Source organism: Carcharodon carcharias, chromosome 5 (assembly GCF_017639515.1).
Source record: "Carcharodon carcharias isolate sCarCar2 chromosome 5, sCarCar2.pri, whole genome shotgun sequence".
NCBI classification, from domain to species: domain Eukaryota; kingdom Metazoa; phylum Chordata; class Chondrichthyes; order Lamniformes; family Lamnidae; genus Carcharodon; species Carcharodon carcharias.
Window position 1 is genome coordinate 194629264 of NC_054471.1, and position 21427 is coordinate 194650690.

General features: G+C 43.1%; 1 protein-coding gene across 1 annotated transcript in view; it reads right to left on the reverse strand.

Annotated features, from left to right (window-relative positions):
• The window catches only part of LOC121278104 (kinesin-like protein KIF3C), a 272922-nt gene extending 252186 nt beyond the window's left edge, over window positions 1–20736 (reverse strand). The window contains exons 1-2 of the mRNA XM_041188173.1: window positions 20189–20736; window positions 17530–18395 (exon numbers count right to left, since the gene is read on the reverse strand). Of these exons, the coding sequence (XP_041044107.1) occupies window positions 17530–18395; window positions 20189–20720 (1398 nt within the window). The 5' untranslated portion in view covers window positions 20721–20736. The remainder of the gene's footprint in view (window positions 1–17529; window positions 18396–20188) is intronic.
• Window positions 20737–21427: the final 691 nt, after the last annotated feature.

Consider the following 21427-nt stretch of genomic DNA (forward strand, 5'->3'; position numbering starts at 1 on the left):
TTCACATGGCATGTGCTGCCCTTGTGCTTCCAAGTGGTGGAGGTCGTGGGTTTGGAAGATGCTGTCGAAGGAGCCTTGGCGAGTTGCTGCAGTGCATCTTGTAGATGGTACACACACTGCTACCACTGTGCGTCGCTGGTGGAGGGAGTAAATGTTTAAGGCTGTTGATGGGATGCCAATCAAGCGTACTGCTTTGTCCTGGATGGTGTCAAGCTTCTTGAGTGTTGTTGGAGCTGCACTCATCCAGCCAAGTGGAGAGTGTTCCTTCACACTCTTGGTTTGTGCTTTGTCGATGATGTACAGGCTTTGGGGAGTCAGGGGGTGAGTTACTCGCCACAGAATTCCCAGCCTCTGACATGCTCTTTTAGCCACAGTACACTGCTGGCCCAGTTCACTTTCTGGTCAGTGGTAACCCCCAGGACGTTGGTCGTGGGAGATTCAGCAATGATAATGCCAGTGAATGTCAAGTGGAGATGGAGAGATTCTCTCATTTTGAAGATGGTTATTGCCTGGCACTTTGCGGTATGAATGTTACTTGCCACTTATTAGACAAAGCCTGAATATTGTCCAGGTCTTGGTACACATGGACACAGATTGTTTCGGTATCTCAGGAGACACGATTGGTGCTGAACATTGTGCAATCATCAGGGAACATCCCCACTTCTGACCTTCTGATGGAGGGAAGCTCATTGATGAAGCAGCTAAAGTTGCTTGAGCATAGGACACTACCCTGAGGAACCCCTGCAGTGATATCCTGGGGCTGAGATATTTGACCTCCAACAACCACAACCATTTTCCTTTGTTCTAGGTTGACTCCAACCAGCGGAGAGCTTTCCCCCTGATCCCCATTGTGATATATTTGGATTTCCAAAAGACATTCGATAAGGTACCACACATAAGGCTACTTAAAAAGATAAGAGCCCATGGTTTTGCGAGTAGTATTAGAGCATGGATAGAGGATTGGCTCACTAATAAAAGAGAGAGAGTTGGAATACAGGGGGCATTTTCAGGGTGGCTTCCTCTAACTAATGGAGTGCCACAGGAATCAGTGCTGGGGCCATAATTATTTACAATATATATTAGTGACTTGGATGGGGCAAGTGAATGTACTATCGCCAAGTTTGTGGATGACAGAAAAATGGTGGGAAGGCAAGTGGTGAGGATGGCACAAAGAGTCTACAGAGGGATATAGACAGGTTAAGTGAGTAGGCAAAAGATTGGCAGATGGAATATAATGTGATAAATTGTGAGGTTATGCACTTTGGCAGGAAGAATAGAGGAGCTGAATATTATTTAAATGGAGAAAGACTGCAGAAAGCTGCAGCACAGAGGGATTTGGGGGACCTCATACATGAATCCCAAAAAGCTAGCATAAAAGTTCAACAGGTAATAGGGAAGGCAAATGGAATGTTGGCCTTTATTTCAAAGGGAATGGAGTATAAAAATAGCGAAGTCTTGCTAAAACTATACAAGGCAATAGTAAGACCCCACCTAGAATATTGTGAACAGTTTTGGTTTCCTTATCTAAGGAAAGATATACTGGCTTTGGAGGCAGTCCAGAGAAGATTAACTTGGTTGAACCCAGGGATGGAGGGTTTTTCCTATGAGGAGAGGTTGAGTAGGCTGGGCCTGTACTCATTGGAGTTCAGAAGAATGAGAGGCAACCTCATTGAAACATATACGATTCTTAGAGGGCTTGACAGGGTAGATGCTGAGAGGTTGTTTCCCCTTGTGGGAGAGCCTAGGACTAGATGGCATAATCTCAGAATAAGGGGGTACCGATTTAAAACAGAGATGAGGAGGGATTTCTTCTCTCAGAGGGTAGTCAATCTGTGGAATTCTTTACCGCAGACGGATGTAGAGGCTGGGTCGTTAAGTATATTCAAGGCTGAGATAGACAGATTTTTAATCAGTAAGGGAATCAAGGGTTATGGGGAAAAGGCAGGAAAGTGGAGTTGAGGATTATCAGATCAGCCATAATCTCATTAAATGGTGGAGCAGACTCGATGGGCTGAATGGCCTACTTGTGCTCCTACGTCTTACGGTCTTATGGACTGCAAAGCTTTGATCTGTTAGATCCATTGGTTGTGGGATTGCATAGCTTTGCCTATTACATGCTACTTTCATTGTTTGGCATGCAAGTAGTCCTGAGTTGTAGCTTCACCAGGTTGACACCTAATCCTTTGGTATGCCTTGTACTGCTGTTGGCACACCTTCCTGCACTCTTCATTGAACCAGGGTTGATCCCCTGACTTGATGGCAATGGTAGAGTGGGGAATATGCTTGGCCATGAGGTTACAGGTTATGGTTGAGTACAGTTCTGCTGCTGCTGATGGTCCACAGCACCTCATAGTGCCCAATTTTAAGTTGCTAGATCTGTTCGAAATCTATCCCATTTAGCATGGTGGTAGTGCCACAGACCACGATGGAGGGTATTCTCAATGTGAAGACAGGACTTTGTCTGCACAAGGACTGTGCAGTGGTCATTCCTACCAATACTGTCATGGACAGATGCATCTGTGACACATAGATTGGTGATAATGAGGTTATGTAGGTTTTTCGCACTTGTTGGTTCTCTCAATACCTGCCACAGACCCAGACTAGCAGCTATGTCATTTAAGACTTGCTCAGCTCGGTCTGTGTTGGTGATAGACATTGATATCCCCCAACCAGAGTACATTCTGCGCCCTTATCACCCTCAGTGCTTCCTCCAAGTTGTGTTGAACATGGAGGAGCACTGATTCATCAGCTGAGGGGAGGTGGTAGGTTGTAATCAGTAGAAGGTTTCCTTGTTCATGTTTGATCTGATGCCTTGAGACTTCATGGGGTTCAGAGTCAATGTTGAGGACTCCCAGGGCAACTTCCTCCTGACTGTAAACTACTGTGCCGCCTCCTACTGTAGGATAGGACATACCCAAGGATGATGATGGTGGTGTCTGGGACATTGTCTGCAAGATTTGTTTCCATGAGAGTGACTATGTCAGGCTGGTGCTTGACTAGTCTATGGGACAGCTCTCCCAATTTTGGCACAAGCTCCCAGATTTTAATAAGGAGGACTTTGCAGGGTGGACAGGGCTGGGTCTGCCATTGCTGTTTTCCGGTGTCTAGGTTGACGCCAGGTGGTCTGTCCAGTTTCATTCCTTTTTAACTTTGTAGCAATTTGATACAACTGATTGGTTTAGTAGCTTACTACTGCACCTCAGAGGGCATTTAAGACATTGTCAGCCACATTGCTGTGGGTTTGGAGATTTCTGTCTCCAACCAATGAACTAGATGGATTTTACAACACTAATTTGAAGTAGTCATTTGGTAGTACAGAACCTGTGTATTGCAGGAAAAAGACATTTTGTCGAAGCTTTTCATCTTGCACTCATCAGGACAATCGCAAGAAAATACCAATGTCAGGGGAAGCAACAACTTTATACTGTATGAGAAGAGAGTGCTGATTGGTTGGCAAGTGGGCTCTGATTGGTAGAGGCATTGCCATGGAGAATGCGCCAGTTAATGGTGACTGACACTTAATTGCCAAGCATTGTTTGAAATTTAAAACAGCAGCTTGGCTCTGATTGGTTAAGGCATTGCGCTGAGGAATGAACCTGCAAATGGCTGTAACTTATTTTAAAGTGCATATTGATAGAACATCTGTAGCTATGTGCTCATTTGACGTTGCTAGCCTATTCACCTATGTCCCTAGGAAGCCATAGCTATTTGGACTACATCACTATGTCATGGTGATCTAGACCCACCACTCTTGTGTGAATCAGTATTCACTGAGCATATGAACTTGGCAACTTACGCAGTTGAGTTCAGTTTTAACAACACCACGTATGCCCAAATAGATGGTGTTGCCTTGGGATCCCCTGTAGGCCCAGACCTCGCAAACGTCTTTGTTGGGTTCCATAAGAAATGTTTCTTCGATGGAGTGACAACTAACCTCCTACCCCTTACATATTTCTGATCTATGGATGATACATTTGCTATGTTTAAATCCATAGTAGCTGCATGTAATAATTTCCTTACATGTCTCAATGGGCCCCATCCTGCGCTCAAATTCACCTTTGAAATGGAGCAGTCAAATGAACTCCCCTTCCTTGATTTATGAGTTGAGAAATCTGCCAGGGGGTTCTCTACCACAATCTACTGAAGCCTACCTTCACTGGTTAATATATGCGTTAGGATTCTCACAGTTCTACACGCTATAAAATTGGCCTTATCAGTAAGCTCGTAAATGGGGCCCAAGCCATTTGCTCACCATGCAAGCTTGATGCTGAAATAGGGCACATCAAAGGCATCCTGCAGAATAATGGCCACCCTGATCAGATAATTTCACGCTGTATTTCACACAACCTCATGTACGAGCCTAAGGCTGTCACTTTCAGCCCTGAAAAGTGCCCAGTCTACCTCAGATTACCCTGGAACGGCAAAGTATCTCAAAAATTTGAGCAACAGGTGAAGCTAGCTGTTTCACACTGCTACCATGCAGTAGCAACACGAGGGGTATTCACCACTAACAGGATGGTGCTGTCAAGCCAAAAAGACGTTCTGCCTATCACACAAATGAGTAATGTGGTATATGAATTTCAGTGCCAGTATGATGCCAGGTATGTAGGCTGTACATCCCAAAGACTGGTGGATTGTATCAAACAGCACGTCCCAGCTGCTGTTCACAATAGGCAAGGTAGAGGCCATACCCAACCAGCCCGTACTTGCAAAACTCAAAACACAGCGCTCAATATTAGATGCGATTCCATGATTGGACAACACTTGTTAAATAATCTTCAATGTGCTAAAAATTACGCTGACAACCGATTTAAGATTGTCAGTTGGGCTCGCTGTGTGGCACATGTGTGTGTACTGGAAGCTACATACATTAATACACAGGGCCCTGTTCTTTGCAGACAGAAAGAACATGTACACACATTACACCTGTTTCAGCTAAACAAAATAAGTGACAGCCATTCGCTGGTTCATTCCTCAGGGCAACATTTTGACCAATCAGAGTCAAGCTGCCTGGTTTAAATTTCAAACAATGCTTGGCAGTTAAGTGTCAGTCACCATTAACTGATGCATTCTCCATGGCAATGCCTCTACTAAACAGAGTCCACTTGCCAACCAATCAGCACTCTCTTTTCGTAAAGTGTCATATAGTACTCAAACAACAATTTTGTGTTTACCATTACCAGACCAGCTTTTTCAATATCAGATTTATTAATTGAATTTAAATTCCACCAGCTGCAGCAGTGGGATTTGAACCCATGACCCCACAGCATTAGCCTGGGCTTCTAGATTACTATTTCAGTGACTTTACCACCAGGCCATCACCTCTGTTCACAACCTTGGTGTCAGATTTAATCCTGAGATGAGCTTCCAACCTCATACTCATGCCATCACTCAGACTGCCTATTTCCACCTCCGGAATTTTTCCCCTGACTCAGTTCATTGGCTGCTGAAACTCACGTTCATCTCTTCATTACCTCCCAACTCAACTATTTCAATGCACTCCTGGCTGCTCTCCCCGGTTCTACCCTCCATAAACATGAGGTCATCCACAACTCTGCCGTCCATGTCTTAACCCGTAGTCAGTCCCATTCCCCTGTCACCACTCCCCTTGCTGCCTTACATTGACTCCCTGTCAAGCCACCCCTTGATTTTAAAGTTCTCATCCTTGTTATCAAATCCTCCATGGCTTTGTCCATACCTATCACTGTAATTTTCTCCATCCCCAAAACCTTCCAGGATATCTGCACTCATCTCATTCCAGCCTCACTCCACTATTGCTGGAAGTGCCTTCAGCTGCCGAGGTGCTAACTCCTGAAATACCCTCCCTGCACCTCCCTGCCTCTCTAGCTCACTTCCTTCATTTAAGAAATCCTTAAAACCTGCCTCTTGACCAAGCTTTTGGTGATCTGGCTAAATATCTCCTTTTGTGGCTCGGAGTTATACTTTGTCCTATAATACTCCTATGAAGCAACTTAGAATGTTTCACTCCATTAAAGACGGTATATAAATACAAATTGTTGTTACTCTTTGGATCATCATATGCTCGCTAGTTCTTGACTCACCAACCAACCAAACCTTTTCCCACCCTCCCTTCTCAAGCCCTTTCATAATTTTGCCTGTGGTTCCACAGCGAATGCACAATAGGGATGGACGCCCTGGTGGCATCCAGTTAATTGGCTGCTGCTGCTGACTAGTTTCAGCCACATACCACCAAAGCACAGTTAACCCCACTCTTGGGCCTTGGGCCTGCTTACAGGACCCCTGATACGATGACTGAATCCAGCTGGCACTTTCCATTACTTAATTATTTTACTTCAAATATATATCCAAAACATTTTATACGAAGTTATGGAGTCATGATGGTACACAAAGAGACCATTCAGCCCATCGAGTCCATGCCAGCTCTCGAAAGAGCAATCCACTCACTCCAAATCCTCAGCTTTGCTCTTGTAGCCTGAATGTTTATTTCCTTCTAGTGCCCATTCAATTTCCATTTGAAATCAGTGTCTCTGCTTCCACCACCCTCAGCAGCAGTGAGTTCCGGGCCATTACATTTGATGCTTTAAAAAGTTCTTTCACACATCCTCCCTGTATCTCTTGCCTAAAACTTTAAATCTGCATCCCCTAGCCCATGTACCATCAAAAAGATTTTCTGTGTCTACCTCATCTAAACCTGTCATAATGCTATACACCTCTATCAAATCTCCTCTCAATCTCCTTTGTTCCAAAAAGAACCCCAGCATCGTCAACCTAGCCCTGTTGCTGAAATCCCTCAACCCTGGATCTGTTCTGGTAAATCTCCTCCGTGCTCTCTTAAGAATCCTCACATCCTTCCTGAAGTGCGGTAATCAGAGCTAGGTGCAATACTATAGTTGCAACCGAACCAGAGCTTGACACAGGGTCGACATATCTTCCCTGCCTTTGTGCACAAATTCTCTATTTATGAAGCCCAAGATCCCATATGCTTTGCTAACTGCTTCCTCAATATGTTCTGCCAACTTCAAAGATGCATATGAAACCCCAGGTCCCTATATCCCTGTATACTCTTTGAAACTGTGCCATTTAATCTAAATTGCCTCCTCTCCCAGTCCCTTCTTTAAAAATGCATCACCTAACACTTCTCTGTATTAAATTCCCATCTGCCACTTGTCTGCATTTTCTGCTAGTCTATCCATATCCCATTGCAGTCAACTGGCATTATCCTCATTGTCAACCACACTTCCAAACTTGGCACCATCAGCAAATTTTGAAATGTTATCCTGCATACCAACATCCAAGTCATTCATGTGCATCAAGACAGCAGAGCAGCACTGAACCTTGGACAGCACCACTATTCACCACCCTCCAGTTTGAAAAACAACTATTTGCCACAATTCAATGTTTTCTGCCCTTAAGCCTATTTTTTTCATTCAACCTGACACTGACCCTCCCGGTCTATGAGCCTCAATTTTAATAATAAGAAACCGGTCTCTTATGTGGCACTTGGTCAAAGGCTTTCTTAACATCCATATAGACAACATCTATTATGTTCCCTTCATCAACCTTCTCTGTTACTTCAACAAAAAACTTAATTAGTCGAACACATTGTGCCTTTTTAGAAAATTATGTTGGCTTTTCTTCATTTATTCAAATCTCTCCAAATGCCTGTGATTTTTTTACCCCCTGATTATTTTTCTAAAACTTTACCCTTGATGTTAAACATTTCCCCAATATCTCCAGCAGCTGCTTTTAAAGCTATTTCTATTTGCTATTTTCGAAGTGGGTGAGCTGAAGGTTCCATTACTTTTCAGCTTCTCCTAAGCTGTTTAGTACATTGGGGGGTGATATGAAAACTGCATGCCTTTTCAACTTTTACACATTCAATCCGATTTATTTTGAAAGACCCAAAATAGCTGCAGCAATGCAACTATTGCAAGCTGATTTAAAAGCACAAAATTGGGACAAAGAACCAAAGGAGGGGCAATGAAATTACTGTTGTTTCTGTTGCAGATATATATATCCCCAATCAATATAAACAGTAGAAAAGAGACAGAAGAAAGAGGTCTCAAGGACAATTAGGGATGGGCAACAAATTCCTTTCCAGAAATGCCCACATCCCACGAAAGAATGAAAGAACAGACAGAACAGTCAAAGATAAAGATTCTTGGCTAAGCCAATTTCAACGTAATAAGAAGGGATCAAGCCCAGATAAATTGCAAAAAAAATATGGCAACTAAGATAGTGGACAAACAAGAGCAGGTGTTACATCTCCTACATTTGCACCCCGTCTCTCCTGACTGTCCAAGGCCCCAGGTGAAGCAGTGAAAGTACTTCTTTCAATCTAGTCTATTGTGTTTACTGCTTACAATCTGGTCTCTTCCACATTAGGGAAATGTTGTAAGGGTGGCAAAGTTGCTCCTATTGTTGAAGGAGTTGATCTGCAGGCACTTTTTGGGTGGAAACATTGAGCTTGTTTACAATGTACCCAGCAGCAACTAACGTGTGCTTTCAATTCCAACTCTATCTCTGCACTGACAGCTGAGGTAGCCGCATTACTCTCCTGTTGGTTACTACAGGTCATGTGATCTTCCTTAATAAGTATTATTCTTAAAGGTACATTACACACTAAACAAAACCATAATTACAACATTACTCCCCCTTTAACTCGGCTATACATATTATATTTACAAGTACAAATCATTCAAGACAACATAATATTTACACTGGGTAAGAAATTTACAAGTTCAGTGTTTCAAGGTAGTTTCCTGGTACGTGTGGAACGTCGCAGCTCCACAACTTTAGATTCTGTGTCAGGAACCTCCTTTTCTGGAGTTGCCTGAACATCAGGTGCTTCGATGGGCACTTGCAGTTCTGTATCCTCAACTCTTACAGGAACATCAGACATGTCAGTCTTGGGTTGAGGATCCTCAACAGGAAACGCAGACCCGGTCATGATCACTGGTGGAATCAAATCTTGGTGATTTGTCTGTCTCTTCCTTAAATGATCCACATGTTTAAGGATGCCCTGGCCTTTCACCTCCACGTGGTAAGATCGAGGTCCAGTCATCACTTATTTCATCTGATAATCGCTTTGGCCCTTCTCCGGGGTTCTTCACGTATACCGGCTCTCCCACAGTATATTTCCTCTCCCGACTATGCCAGTCGTGTCTAGTTTTCTGGCTTCCCTGACTCCTTTCCACCTTCCCCTCTAAATTCAGCATTATTAAGCTCAATCTTGCCCTGAGACGCCGTTTCAACAATAACTTTTAGGTGTGACACCTGTTGTGTGAGGGGTGGTCCTGTAGTGAAAAAGGAAGTGTGCTAGCTTGGTTACCAAGGAATCGTGCTTTTTCATGCCCGCCTTGAATGCCTGATCCGCCCTTTCAGACAGTCTGTTTGAGGGAGGCTGGTATGGTGCAGTTTTCACATGAATGATAACCATTGAGGCTGATAAACCGTTGAAACTCAGCAGTTAAAAATGCCGTCCCGTTATCGGAAACTACTACTTCTGGTAGTCCGTGAATGGCAAAACTTTGACGAAGTTTCTCAATTGTAGCAGCCGACGTTGGTGACTTCACCTCGTATATGTCCAACCATTTTGAATGGGCATGGACAATGAGCAGAAACATTGTTCCCAGGAAAGGTCCAACACAGTCAATGTGTAACCGTACCCAGGGACTACCTGGGCACTCCCATGGGTGTAATGCAACTGTCAGTGGCAACTTTTGCAGTTGCTGACATTACACACAGTGCTTCACAAAACTCTCTATTTTGCCATCCATCCCAGGCCACCATAGATAGCTGCGTGCTATGGGAATTCCTAGATGTGCACCGTGTAGTTCAATTAAAAGTGGCTCCCTCCCATTTGGAGGAACTATCACTCATGCTCCCCACAATAGGATGCCACCCTGGCTGGTTATTTCATGTCTTCTGTTGAAGTACAGTTTTGCTTCATCAGATACGGGCTCCTGTGACCAACCATGCAGCCCTTATTCTTGTACTTGAGATAGGACTGGGTCTCGACTTGTCCAGTCTCTGATCTGTTGAGCACATACCAGTGAGGAATCTGAGAAATTTAACAGTAAAACAAGTTCCTGTGGAACTAGGACGTGCTCATCAATTTCTTGTAAAGGCAAACGACTAAGGGCATCGACGTTGGTGATTTGATTGCTAGGCTTATGTACAAAAGTGTATTCGTATACGGCCAGAATTAAAGCCCTATTAGTATTTCTGTTTCTTCTTTCTACAAGCCTTCTACTTTCTAGCACAGACTTTAACCTCAGCCTTCCTTTTGACCTCACTATTGACCAAACTTCTCTCAGATGACAGCTCCACTTGTCTGATCTCAGTGGTTGAGTCTCCCAAAATTTCATTATCTGTCAGCTCTTGGAAAATTCCGCAACTTTTGCTTCCAAAGCCTCTTTGGTTTCATTTAACTGATTCTTCAGCTCTTCCATCTCTGTTTTGTATTTGTTTGCTGCCTCCTGGAAAATTGAGCATTGTTGTGTCTTCTCTGCCAACTCATTCTTCAGTTTGTTCGGAGAACTGCTGAATTTTTTCTGTTTCTCTTTCTACTTTTCCAGAGGTACAAACTCTGACTTGAGAGTATCTTGTAGTGTGTGAAGGTCTTTCAACAGGTTTTCTTTTTCCCTACGAAATCTCGAACTCTGTCATTAAGCAGGGTCTCTTCGAGTTTCTTCTGCTGTTCTTCCAGGTTTTGGCTCAGGACAGCCTGCAGTTCATCAGGTTGTTGAGTCCTTACAAACTCCTTTTTCAAAACAGGAATGCTTCCAGCTTCCTTTTGGAATCTCAGTGACCAATCAAGGTTGATTTCCCTTAGCCAATTTCGCCCTAGAAGGCTTGGTCCTCTACCTCTCAATACCAACACTGATAGCTTTGCCGATTGGCTTCCATAATGGACAGTTACTCTGCTAATGCCTTTTACTTGAATGTCTTCAACCATATATGTTTTGAGCTTGGCAGCTGTTTACTCTAAACTTAATTGATGTTCACCATTATTCAGATACCTGAAGGTATGTTTCCCAATTACTGTAGTGGATGCTTCCATGTCCACTTCCGTTCTAACAAGTTTGCCATTTACTTTCACTGTGACAAATATTGGTTCTGTCTTTCCAATTTTCAGATTAAACAATGAGTAAATGTTGTTTCAGGCTCTTCTACATTGTAGATTTCACTGGGCTTCTTCTTTTGTTTACAAGCCTGCCTGAATCTTTCCTTGCACTGCCTCATTATATGTCCATTTCTGTGACAATAGGAGCATTCGATTTTTTTAAACTTCCAATCGCTAAAAGATTGTTTGTTTCCACCTCGATTAATATTATTCTTTGACTTCGCTGCTAAATTATTTTTCTTTATTCTTCAGCTAGCGGGAGCTGTTTCCCGCTTCTCGGTAGAGTCTTTCATTTTCAAGCCCTTTTCAGCTGGAATTTCCCCCCAGTGTGGAGGACGGTGCCATTTTGCGCAACCTGTTTTGCTTTTGAATCTCTTACTGTGCTTTCCATGGCCAGCGCTATCTCTAGTGCCTTCTCGAAATTCAAATTCACTTCAGACAATAATCTTTTCTGAATAGAGTCCTCATTCACACCACACACTAAACAATCTCAGAGCATGTCATTCAGAATAGTACCAAACTCATAATGTTCCGTTAGCTGCTTCAAATTTGCCACATAGCATGCAATAGTCTCACGAATTGTTTTGCGAATTAAACCTGCACCTCTGTATCGTGATTGAGGGCTTTGGTTGAAAATGACCCTTCATGAGGTCTACCAATTCATCAAAATTTGTTGAATCTGGGACACCGGGTGCTGTCAAACTTCAAATCAGGCTGTAGGTTTTGCTCACACAATTACTTAAGAGGGTCGCTTGCCTCTTCTCTTCCCCCGTAATCTCGTTCACTAGATAAAAGAACATGAAGCGTTCTATGCAATGAGACCAATCATCTGTGGCTGGTTCAGAAGAATCAATTCTCCCAAATTTTGGCATTTTGAGAGAGGATTACTTCTTCAATTCTAATGGAGCTTGCCACTTACGATCACTGGGTGAGATACAGTGCTGATTTTTTTCTAAACTTGATTTCTTCTGTTCAATCCTGTTTTATCCTCATTGCCAGTTTGTTATAAGGGTGGCTGATTTGCTACTGTTGTTGATGGAGTTGATCTGCATTAGGTGGACGCATTAAGTTTATTTACAATGTACTCAGCAGCAACTACACGTGTGCTTTCAGCTCCAACTCTATCTCTGCACCAAGTGCTGAGGTAGCCCGCACTACTCTCCTATTGGTTACTACAGATCATCTTCCTTAACAAGTATTATTCTTAAAGGTACATTACACGTGAAAAACCATATTTACTACAGGAAACCAAACGCTGATTGGGTGACCGCTTTGTGGAACACCTCTGATCTGTCCACAAGCATGACCCTGAGCTGATGGTGGGGCTGTCATTTTAATTCTCCACCTTGCTCTCTTGCTGACATTTCTATCCTGGCCTGCCGCATTGTTTCAGTGAAGCTCAGCGTAAGCTTCAGGAACAGCATTTCATCTTTCAGTTAGGTACTTTACAGGGGAGGGGGGGGGGGGGGGGGGCGTGCCGCCATTTTATGTGGGCGGGCCAATTAAGGCCCGCCCTGTGTGACGTACGCCAGGAAGCGCTATGCATTCCCTGTGCAGGAGGTGGGGATTCCCTCAGCCGAGAGTGCACTCTTTCATGCATGCGTGCAAAAGAGCGCACGCATCTCCCTGAGGCTAAGTGCTGCCTCAGGGTGATCGGCGCCAAATTTAAAAATGGTCAAGGTGCACAGGCAAAATTTCTCTGACATGTCCCCTCATGTGACAACCTTAAGGATGGACGGGCAGGTCCATTCATTATTTCAATTACTTTTTACATGGCTTCAATTGGCCGTTGACAGGTTGGCAGATGCACAGCTGATTCAGCTACGCCCCCACCAACCTGAAAATTGAAATAACATGGGGTGATGTCGAGAGTTCTGCCCGATGTCATCCCGCGTCATTTTATGCCTCGGCGAGCAGGTCCCTCCCCCCGCCCTAGAGATCCTGGCCAATAATCTTTTGGATATTAGGGGCATGAAGGGGTATGGAGAGAAAGCGGGAATATGGTGTTGTGACAGAGGGTCAGCTGTGATCATATTGAATAGTAGAGCAGGCTCAAAGGACTGAATGGCCTACTCCTGCTCCTGGTTTCTATGTTTCTTTCTTCCCATTCCCCTTGGCCCTGGAGGTCTAAGTTTTTTTGTCATATAATCTCTGCTGAGTTCCAACCTATCACAATCCTTCCTTTTGTCCTTGTCCCATCAACCCCTTGCTCAAAACCTATTACATCTCTAACTTTTCCCAATTCTGATGGAAGGTCTCAATCCTGAAATGTTAACTCCGCATAGCTGCTACCTAAGCTGTTGAGTTTTTTCCTTGACAGGTGGATAGCTGTCATCCCCTGAAGCCACCTCCTTGAAAATAAGCCAGAGCTGGGAATATGGCCGCAGACAAGCACTCCAGGCGTTAGAGAGCCTGGGTGCCTCTGTGGCAAAATCCAGCTCTACATGCCAACATTTGATGGAAGGTACCCACATCTATGCCTTTTCAACAAAAACTTACTATTTAAAGTTCTTAATTGTTTTACATATTTACTGTCCTCGAATTTCTTAATCATTCTTTGTATCCTGCAGATAAATAATGGAGTCTGAATTCAATGAAAAATTGTCTTGTAATAGTATTGATCAACTGCTTTCCAAAGTACTGAAGGAATCTTTCACCATTATTTTGGGGGGGGGGGTCCAGTGGCACAGTGGTATTGTCACAGGGCTAGTAATCCAGAGACCCAGGATAAGGCTCTGAGATTGAATCACAGAATGACAGATGTGGAATTTGAATTCAATAAAAAATCTGGAATTAAAAGTCCGCAGTTTTTTGTCTTTATCTGCCATCCTTACCTAGTCTGGCCTACATGGTCCAGCACCACAGCAATGTGGTTGACTCTTAAATGGCCTCTGAAATGGCCTAGCAAACCAAGCAGTTCTCAAGGGCAATTAGGGATGGGCAATAAATGCTGGCCTAGCCGGCGACACCCCCATCCCAAGAATGAATTAAAAAAATACATTTCATCTTTTCATTTCAGAGCTGTGTAAATTAAGTATTGTGATGACATTTATGGCATGAAAATGTCAGCAATATATAATATAAAAGTGCTGAGGCACCAAAGTCCACTGACTTTATTATAGAACTGGTGGCATAACAGAGTCATATTTATGTATGAAGCAGATGGTACGACTCACAAATAATTAGTTCCAGTTTCCATATTTTTCTATATGCTGCAACTAACAAGATTAACATGAACACACATTACTAAACAAACAAGAAATGAAATAAGCATCAAGCAACTGGCATAGCAAGCTCTAAGTAAGAGTGGCATTTTCTGATGTACATTAGTTATTGCCTCTTACTTATTCCTCAATAAAATTTATGCTGCAGTTTTGTGATGCATAATCAGAGATCAATTCCAAGCCCCTGAGACCCTTGCAGGTAAGGGCATGTTTGGACAAGAAAATAGTCACTGGGGAGAAGCCTGCTTTTCAGTGCGAGCTTCCTGTTTGATTCTTAACCCAGAACAGAAAAATCACATGACATTTAATGGTAGATTAAGATTATTTTATGTCCTGTGGAATGAAGCAACGTTCTACCAGTAAATAAATTAGCCATTCGCAACAAGAACTCAAAGCTCAAGGCTATCAGGGATGCAACTTCTCTGATAGAAATTTTGAAAGTCAGCGGGCGGGATTTTTCGGTTCTGCCGAATTCCTGCCCAAAGTCAATGGACATTTGGCTGCTCTCCAAGGTTTCCGGGCCAAAATCCCATCTTGAGGCCCGGATAATTGCAGAGTTGTGAAGACTTACCACCTTATCCAAAATGACTTCTGGATCCAGAAGTCCTGTCCCCTATTTCCGACGGATCCTATTTTCGTTGGTAGGGGAAAGGGGTCGGGATGTGATTCTCACATATTGGGAAATCTGAATCCAGCAGGGCCATTGAACTCAGCGCTGAGTCCAACCACGCCCTATTTTTGCTGGAGTAAGGTTCGTTCACTGCAGTGTGCAACTTATGATTTTTAAGAGTAGATGTGAATGCTTGTAAATGGCAGATAAGGCCCATGGAACTGTCAAGGTATTTAAATCTCCTGCCCTTTAAATTTTGGAGAGAAAAAAAAAACAGCCTGCTGTGTCTCTGAGTTGAAAAAAATCAGTGCTTGCACTTTCAATAACGTTTTGGTGCCAAAACCTTAAGGGCTATCATTATAGTATTATTACTGCTTGACTGCTTCCATAACCATAATTATCACAGTGAGGGATTGTAAGTTCATTGTTTGATTGACATCACCAAGAGGCTATTAAAAGATTAGCTGTATTTGATCTTGGGCTATGAGCCCAAATGTTTGTTTTTATAAGGGATTAAGTGCTTATTGGGATTTAAATATATCGAATAGGCTTTTATCAATGAGGGGTTTTTTTGTATATAGTGAAGTCTGTAATATATCCTTAGAACTTTACTTTTTTCATCTCTGTATGGCTCCTGAGGTCTAGCCATGACGATACTGGGTGAGTTGGCATGGAGTATATAAGAGCAAAGGGTGGTGGGTGGGCATGTATTGGCATGAGTTGGCACTAAGGTGGCATAGGAGCTATAAGGACCCATGGAGATGAGTGGAGGGCATGGGTTGACATGGAGGGTATGAGGGGCCATGGAGGATGGGTAGGGCATGGAGTGGCATGGATGGAGTATGGTGGGGAAGAAAGGGTATGAGGAGTGAGGGCTGGAGGGCCTAATATTGCATAAGACAACTATGATGAAATCCCAATGCACTGAGGTGGGACTTTTAACCAGCCCACCTCAGCGACTGGCAGCCCTAGTGGCTGCCTCCAAACTGTTTCCAGAGGCAGTGGGCCAGACTCCAACTTGCACTTGCACCCACACACCACCAACCAGGCCCGGGTATAGCATTCACTTTGAAATCATGTATTAAATACATAACTGACTTCAGGCACATATACATACCTCCATAAAATCTTAATTTAATGATAAAAATATTTTCCAAAATAGAATGAACTTAAAGAGATGGCAGCCTCCTATTTACTCTAAACACTGCAGCGTAGGAAATATATGATACCATTAAGAGCTTGTCAGCTGCCCATATGGTGCATGGTTTGGGCCACAAATGACTGCCAGATCACTGCCTGAAGTCTCACTTATTAACACCTGATTAGGTTATTGCTCTCAAAAGTAATAAAATTCTCTTCCTCCCTACATCTTTGAAGTGAAATATTTAGAAGTTGGATCTCTTTAGGAGGTATATCAGGAAAAAAAATCTATAGATGTATCATCTGTAAAAGGAAAATCATACAGTAGCAGTTAATTTCTCAGAAGATAGGCATAACATGGTTACTATATGATATAGAATTCTATAGAAAGCATGTTTTGCTGTATGTTGTCTACTGTATTACTAACATGGGGAATCGTAATGTAACACAATTTGACACTGGCTGAAACCTGGGTTGTTAGAAGGGAAGGCATCCAGCTTTGTTGTTTTCAATCATTTGTCATGAAAATAGTTGCAGTAATAGTACATTATCAATCATAAACCACCAACTATTAACCACCATCTTGCTGAAATAAATGAAACACAATTTGCATTTTCCTTTATCCAAACAAATCCTATAACAATTTGAATCTGTATATCATTCTAAGACTAATTTACAAACATTAAAGTTGACAGAGCTCACTTTACTGTGCAATAGACAATAATTTGTGGGTGACTGTGATTACAGGAAAACAGGATCTATGAAGAATTGACCCAATTTCACAAACCCTGACCGTGGAGCTCCAGTACATTACCACCTGCACCTGAAGACGAATATTCGCATTGTCACCGCAGCATTACATGCATAATCCATCACTAAAGGATTACAAGATTGTTTTTGGAGATGGAATACTGCTGTTATGGAAACCACAGTATCTTCCACACAACATATATTAATTTCATTCACTTAGGTGGGCTCTGCCAAAAGGCGGGCCATTGTCCGCTGATTATACACCCCGAGCTGTTTTCTTGGCAGTTTTTGCCAGTGGTGTTTTGCCATTGCCTTTCACTCTCAGGGGCAGAGTAAGGAGGCAGGTCCCAAGTCTTACCTCACCTGGAATGGCTATTGGACCAATGTTGTTGTTATCCTGCACCGCAAGCTAGCCCTCTGAGCTAACCGGACCCTAATTCACATACGTTATACTATTTAAATGTCATATCCAATGAATGTACAACACTTGAAAAAGATCCCTACATTAGACATTGGAGACCCCTGTGAAAACAAATGCTGGTAAAAATGCATAGACATAAAACAACACTTTTTTTTTATGCTTCACTAAATTTGACATGGAATCTGATTTTAGTAAGGTTTATTTTTACTCAAGATCCAGTAACCTTGAAGAGTGTAACGCTGAAATCTAAAAGCACAGTTGTTTACTGGCCTACCTTAAATTTGGCTGCGAGCTGCTCAGTTGCCTCTTGCTCCTTCCTCAGATCTTCCATCATTTTCTCTTTCTCTTCTAACAATTTCTGTTTCTCTTCTGCCACCAAATTATGATCATCTTGTATTGCTACCTTCTCTTTCTCCAATGTCTCTTTTTGTTCTTTTAGATAATTTTCCATGTCTTTCTCTATGTTATCTTCCATCTCCTCTCCTTCCTCTGCAATATCTTCTCCTTCCAGAATGATTTTCCTTTGGCTTTTTCTTCTTTTCTTGCTCAGCATCCCTCTTCTCTCCAATTGGGCCTTCAATCGTGCAATCTCCTCTTGAAACTCTCTCAATAAAGCATCTTTGGGGTCTTCATTAATCCTTGGCTTGTTTTTAATATTCTTGGTCCTGTTGGCATACCTCAATGTTATTAAGCTCTCTTCATAATTGCAAGATGCCGGGCCAATTGTGGCCACCATAATTGTTTTAGCGTTACCACCTAAGGAGTCTTCCAACAGGCGGGTTAGTTTTGAGTCTCTGTAAGGAATATGAGTACTTTTACCATCCACAAGAGCAGAGATTACATTACCCAAAGCAGAAAGAGAAAGATTGATTTTAGTAGCTTCTTTTAGACGCTCTCCTTGGACTCCAGTTTTGCTCTGACGCTCACTACCAGCAAGGTCAACCAGATTCAACTTGCCCACTCTGATGTGATTTTCACCATCCAGTCCAAGCTCACTGCACTCCACGGTGACAACAAAAATTGCATGAGATCTTGAGCTGTACTCATTCATATTGGTAGATGCTACTGATCTGGTCTGATTTCCAACATTCATTACATGTTCTATCTCCTTGACATTCTTAGTTACGAAGGATGATAGGTCTGTAATTTAAGAATGAAAACATTTGACCAGGGTCCACTATTCATTATAGAAGAGACACTTTCCTAAATTACAAGGTTTCCCCATTTAACTTAAGGAGAGAGTTTAGAGGATTCACACTGGGGAAACATGCTGTTACAGACCTCACTTTCTTTTCATGTTTTAAACTGTGTGTCATCACTAATCTTGCCACAACAAAGGAGACGTGTAATGGGGACCCCTCCTTTCTAAAGAATCCTGTTCCATATCTAAGCTATCATTCCTGGATACACAAAGCAAACCAAAATAGTTATTTGGCACTTATTAAAAATAAACTCCGGATTGAAAAGAAAAATGCCCCATACTGGAGATGTATTTATCCCAATGTTTCTGTGAATTTGCTTTGATCTCCTGCAGAGAAAGATGTCAATCCTTTTCTGAACTATCACTTTCAGCAGGAACTCTCTCCAAAAATATGTGCATGTGAATGAGACAGTAAATATTTAGAATATGTACAGAACTTACACCAGGTCATGGATAAAGTTACAGTGTTGACAGAAGTTTAGATAACAACTAAGTGATTTTCATCCAAATCCTGCATAACACTATGGAGTTGATTTCACGTTTTTGTTCTGACTAAGTCAATGCTTATGTCAGTCTATCATAAATTTATTAAACATGAATGTGGTTTCTCATTTGGGCCTATACCACTCAGAGACAAATGAACAAATGAACCCAAGTCACCCATAAGCGTTAAAACAATTTGCCAAGTGAAGAATCGTGATACAAAAGCAAAATAACGCAGATGCTAGAAATCTGAAACAATAGCAAAAATTCTGGAAATACTCAGCAGGTCAGACAACATCTGCAGAGGGAGAAACAAGAAGTAATTTTTCAGGTCAACGACCTTTCATCAGAACTGGTACTGTTAATTGTTGGGCTTCTCTGCTTTCCTCTCACTCTAAGGCATTGGCAATGATGATGGACCAGTTTTCTGGAATCCCAGGAGAGGACTGTAAATGGGAGAATATAAAACTAAGAGAAATGAATTCAAAAACTCAGTCCAACTGCAGTTATTTGAGCCATTGTTCAAAATAATTGACAGTTCTACCGCTTACTGAAACATGTAATTGAAGTTAATGAGCCAATAGCGTTCATAATGATGTCAGCATTTTGCCGAGGACATCGAATTATATCGAATAAGTCTGACAGGAAATGACCGTCGTGAGTACCAACTTATTCAAATTGTAGTTTTCAGCTGATTCATGGCTGATTCACAGTGAACAGACTGAGAACTGGAAGTGTATTCCAGAGCTTGATTCGTCATTGCGGCACTGGAGGATGCTGGACATCATCTGAATACAACCAGTTACAGGTGCTCTGACCAACTAGATGCTTTAGTCATTTTGCTCCCTGTATATTACCATGTGTGTCTGACTAGTCCGTTATATGTGTATCAATGACAATTCAAAAAATCTGCAAAATCCTCGGGTGGAAAAAAAAATGGTGACTCAGAGATTAAGGTTTGTCCTGAAGCAAAGACAGGGATGATTTGGTATACTGGGTTGGAGTGGGATTATCGGCTTGTTTTTCAATTTCTCAACTAAATGTCAATGGTTCGATGAAACTGGCTCCTCCCACTCTCCCATCCTCCTCCCCCCTCCCTCCTCCCGTCATCTTGTGAAGAAAACAAATAAGAATCACTGGCCTTCATAACACACTCATTGTCAAATGCATCTTACTCGTCTGTTATGTACTTAATAACATGAACTGCTATTCGATTTGCAAATTTTAAAGGAGCGGGTTCATACTCTACCTTTAATGTAAACACCAGTTTCTGGTTTTTCTTTGAGCTCCAGTTTTTTGTTTTCATCCTTGTTCAGAAGGTCTCGAATCTCCTCTTGGTAGATCTCGAGATAGGAAGCCCTCACCAGGTACTGCTGGTCCTGGGATCGCGATATATGAGTGAAGATGTGTTCGAATGAATTAGGGATGATCCCTCTTCTCTCCGGTTCGGCCCATATCCCTTGCATGGTGTACGTTTTCCCAGTCCCCGTCTGGCCATAAGCAAAAACCGTCCCGTTGAACCCCTGCAAAACCGAGTCGACCAGAGGGCGGACTGTCTCGTCGTACAGGTCGCTTTGCTTGGAACTGCTATCATAGACGGCATCAAACGTGAAGGTCTTGGGGATCTCGGTGGGGATGGTTTTGGGGTTTTGAATAGACACCTGTCCCAGTTTCACATCCATGTCCACAATCCGGTCGCAGGCAGCCGCCTCCTCTTTCCCATTCATTGGACGGCACCTGACAACCACCTTCACTGATTCGCAAACCTTAGCTTTAGACATCTTGTTTTTTGTTTGTTTGTTTGGTTGGTTGGTTGGTTGGTTGGTTGGTTGGCCGGTTCCCCCACCACCCCTACCCCCACCCCCCCTCCTCCCTCCCTCCTCCTCGTTTGCTCAGAAAGCAGGCTTCTCAATGCAGATCAAATAGCCCACCAGCCTCACTGAACGTACTGTGTCTGCAATAAAGCAGTGCGCCCGTTACGCATCATCACTCCGTGCAACATGCAGAGAAGCAACAACGTATTCGGTCTGCATTAGCACCATACAAACCTAACCCCGGCTGCAATTCAAACCGGTGCTCTTCACGGGAGGGGCACGGGAGAGCGGATGCTTCGCGGTTGCAATTTTCGCCCCATTGGCAGCTGGCGACGCCTTGCTCATTTGGCTGACTTTTGTGCGAGTTGCAGCCGCTGGGCTCCCGCACAGACAGCCAGCGAGCAGCGAACAGGCTGGCCGCTGACTGTGGGGGATGCTTTGCTCCTGGTTAAGACCAGAGGAGGACGCCCAGTCCTGATGAGGATGCTCACACGGCGAGCCGACAGCGAGATGCCACAGTGACATCATGTCTGATCCGCCCCCACCACCCCCCCCCCCCCAAAAAAACAAGCTGTCAACACAGATTCCGGTGTGTATCGGGAAGTGTAGTTGGTGAGAATGGTGAAACTGCAGCCGGTTGGAGGTTCCCATTCGTTGCAAGCAGCCTGGTTGAC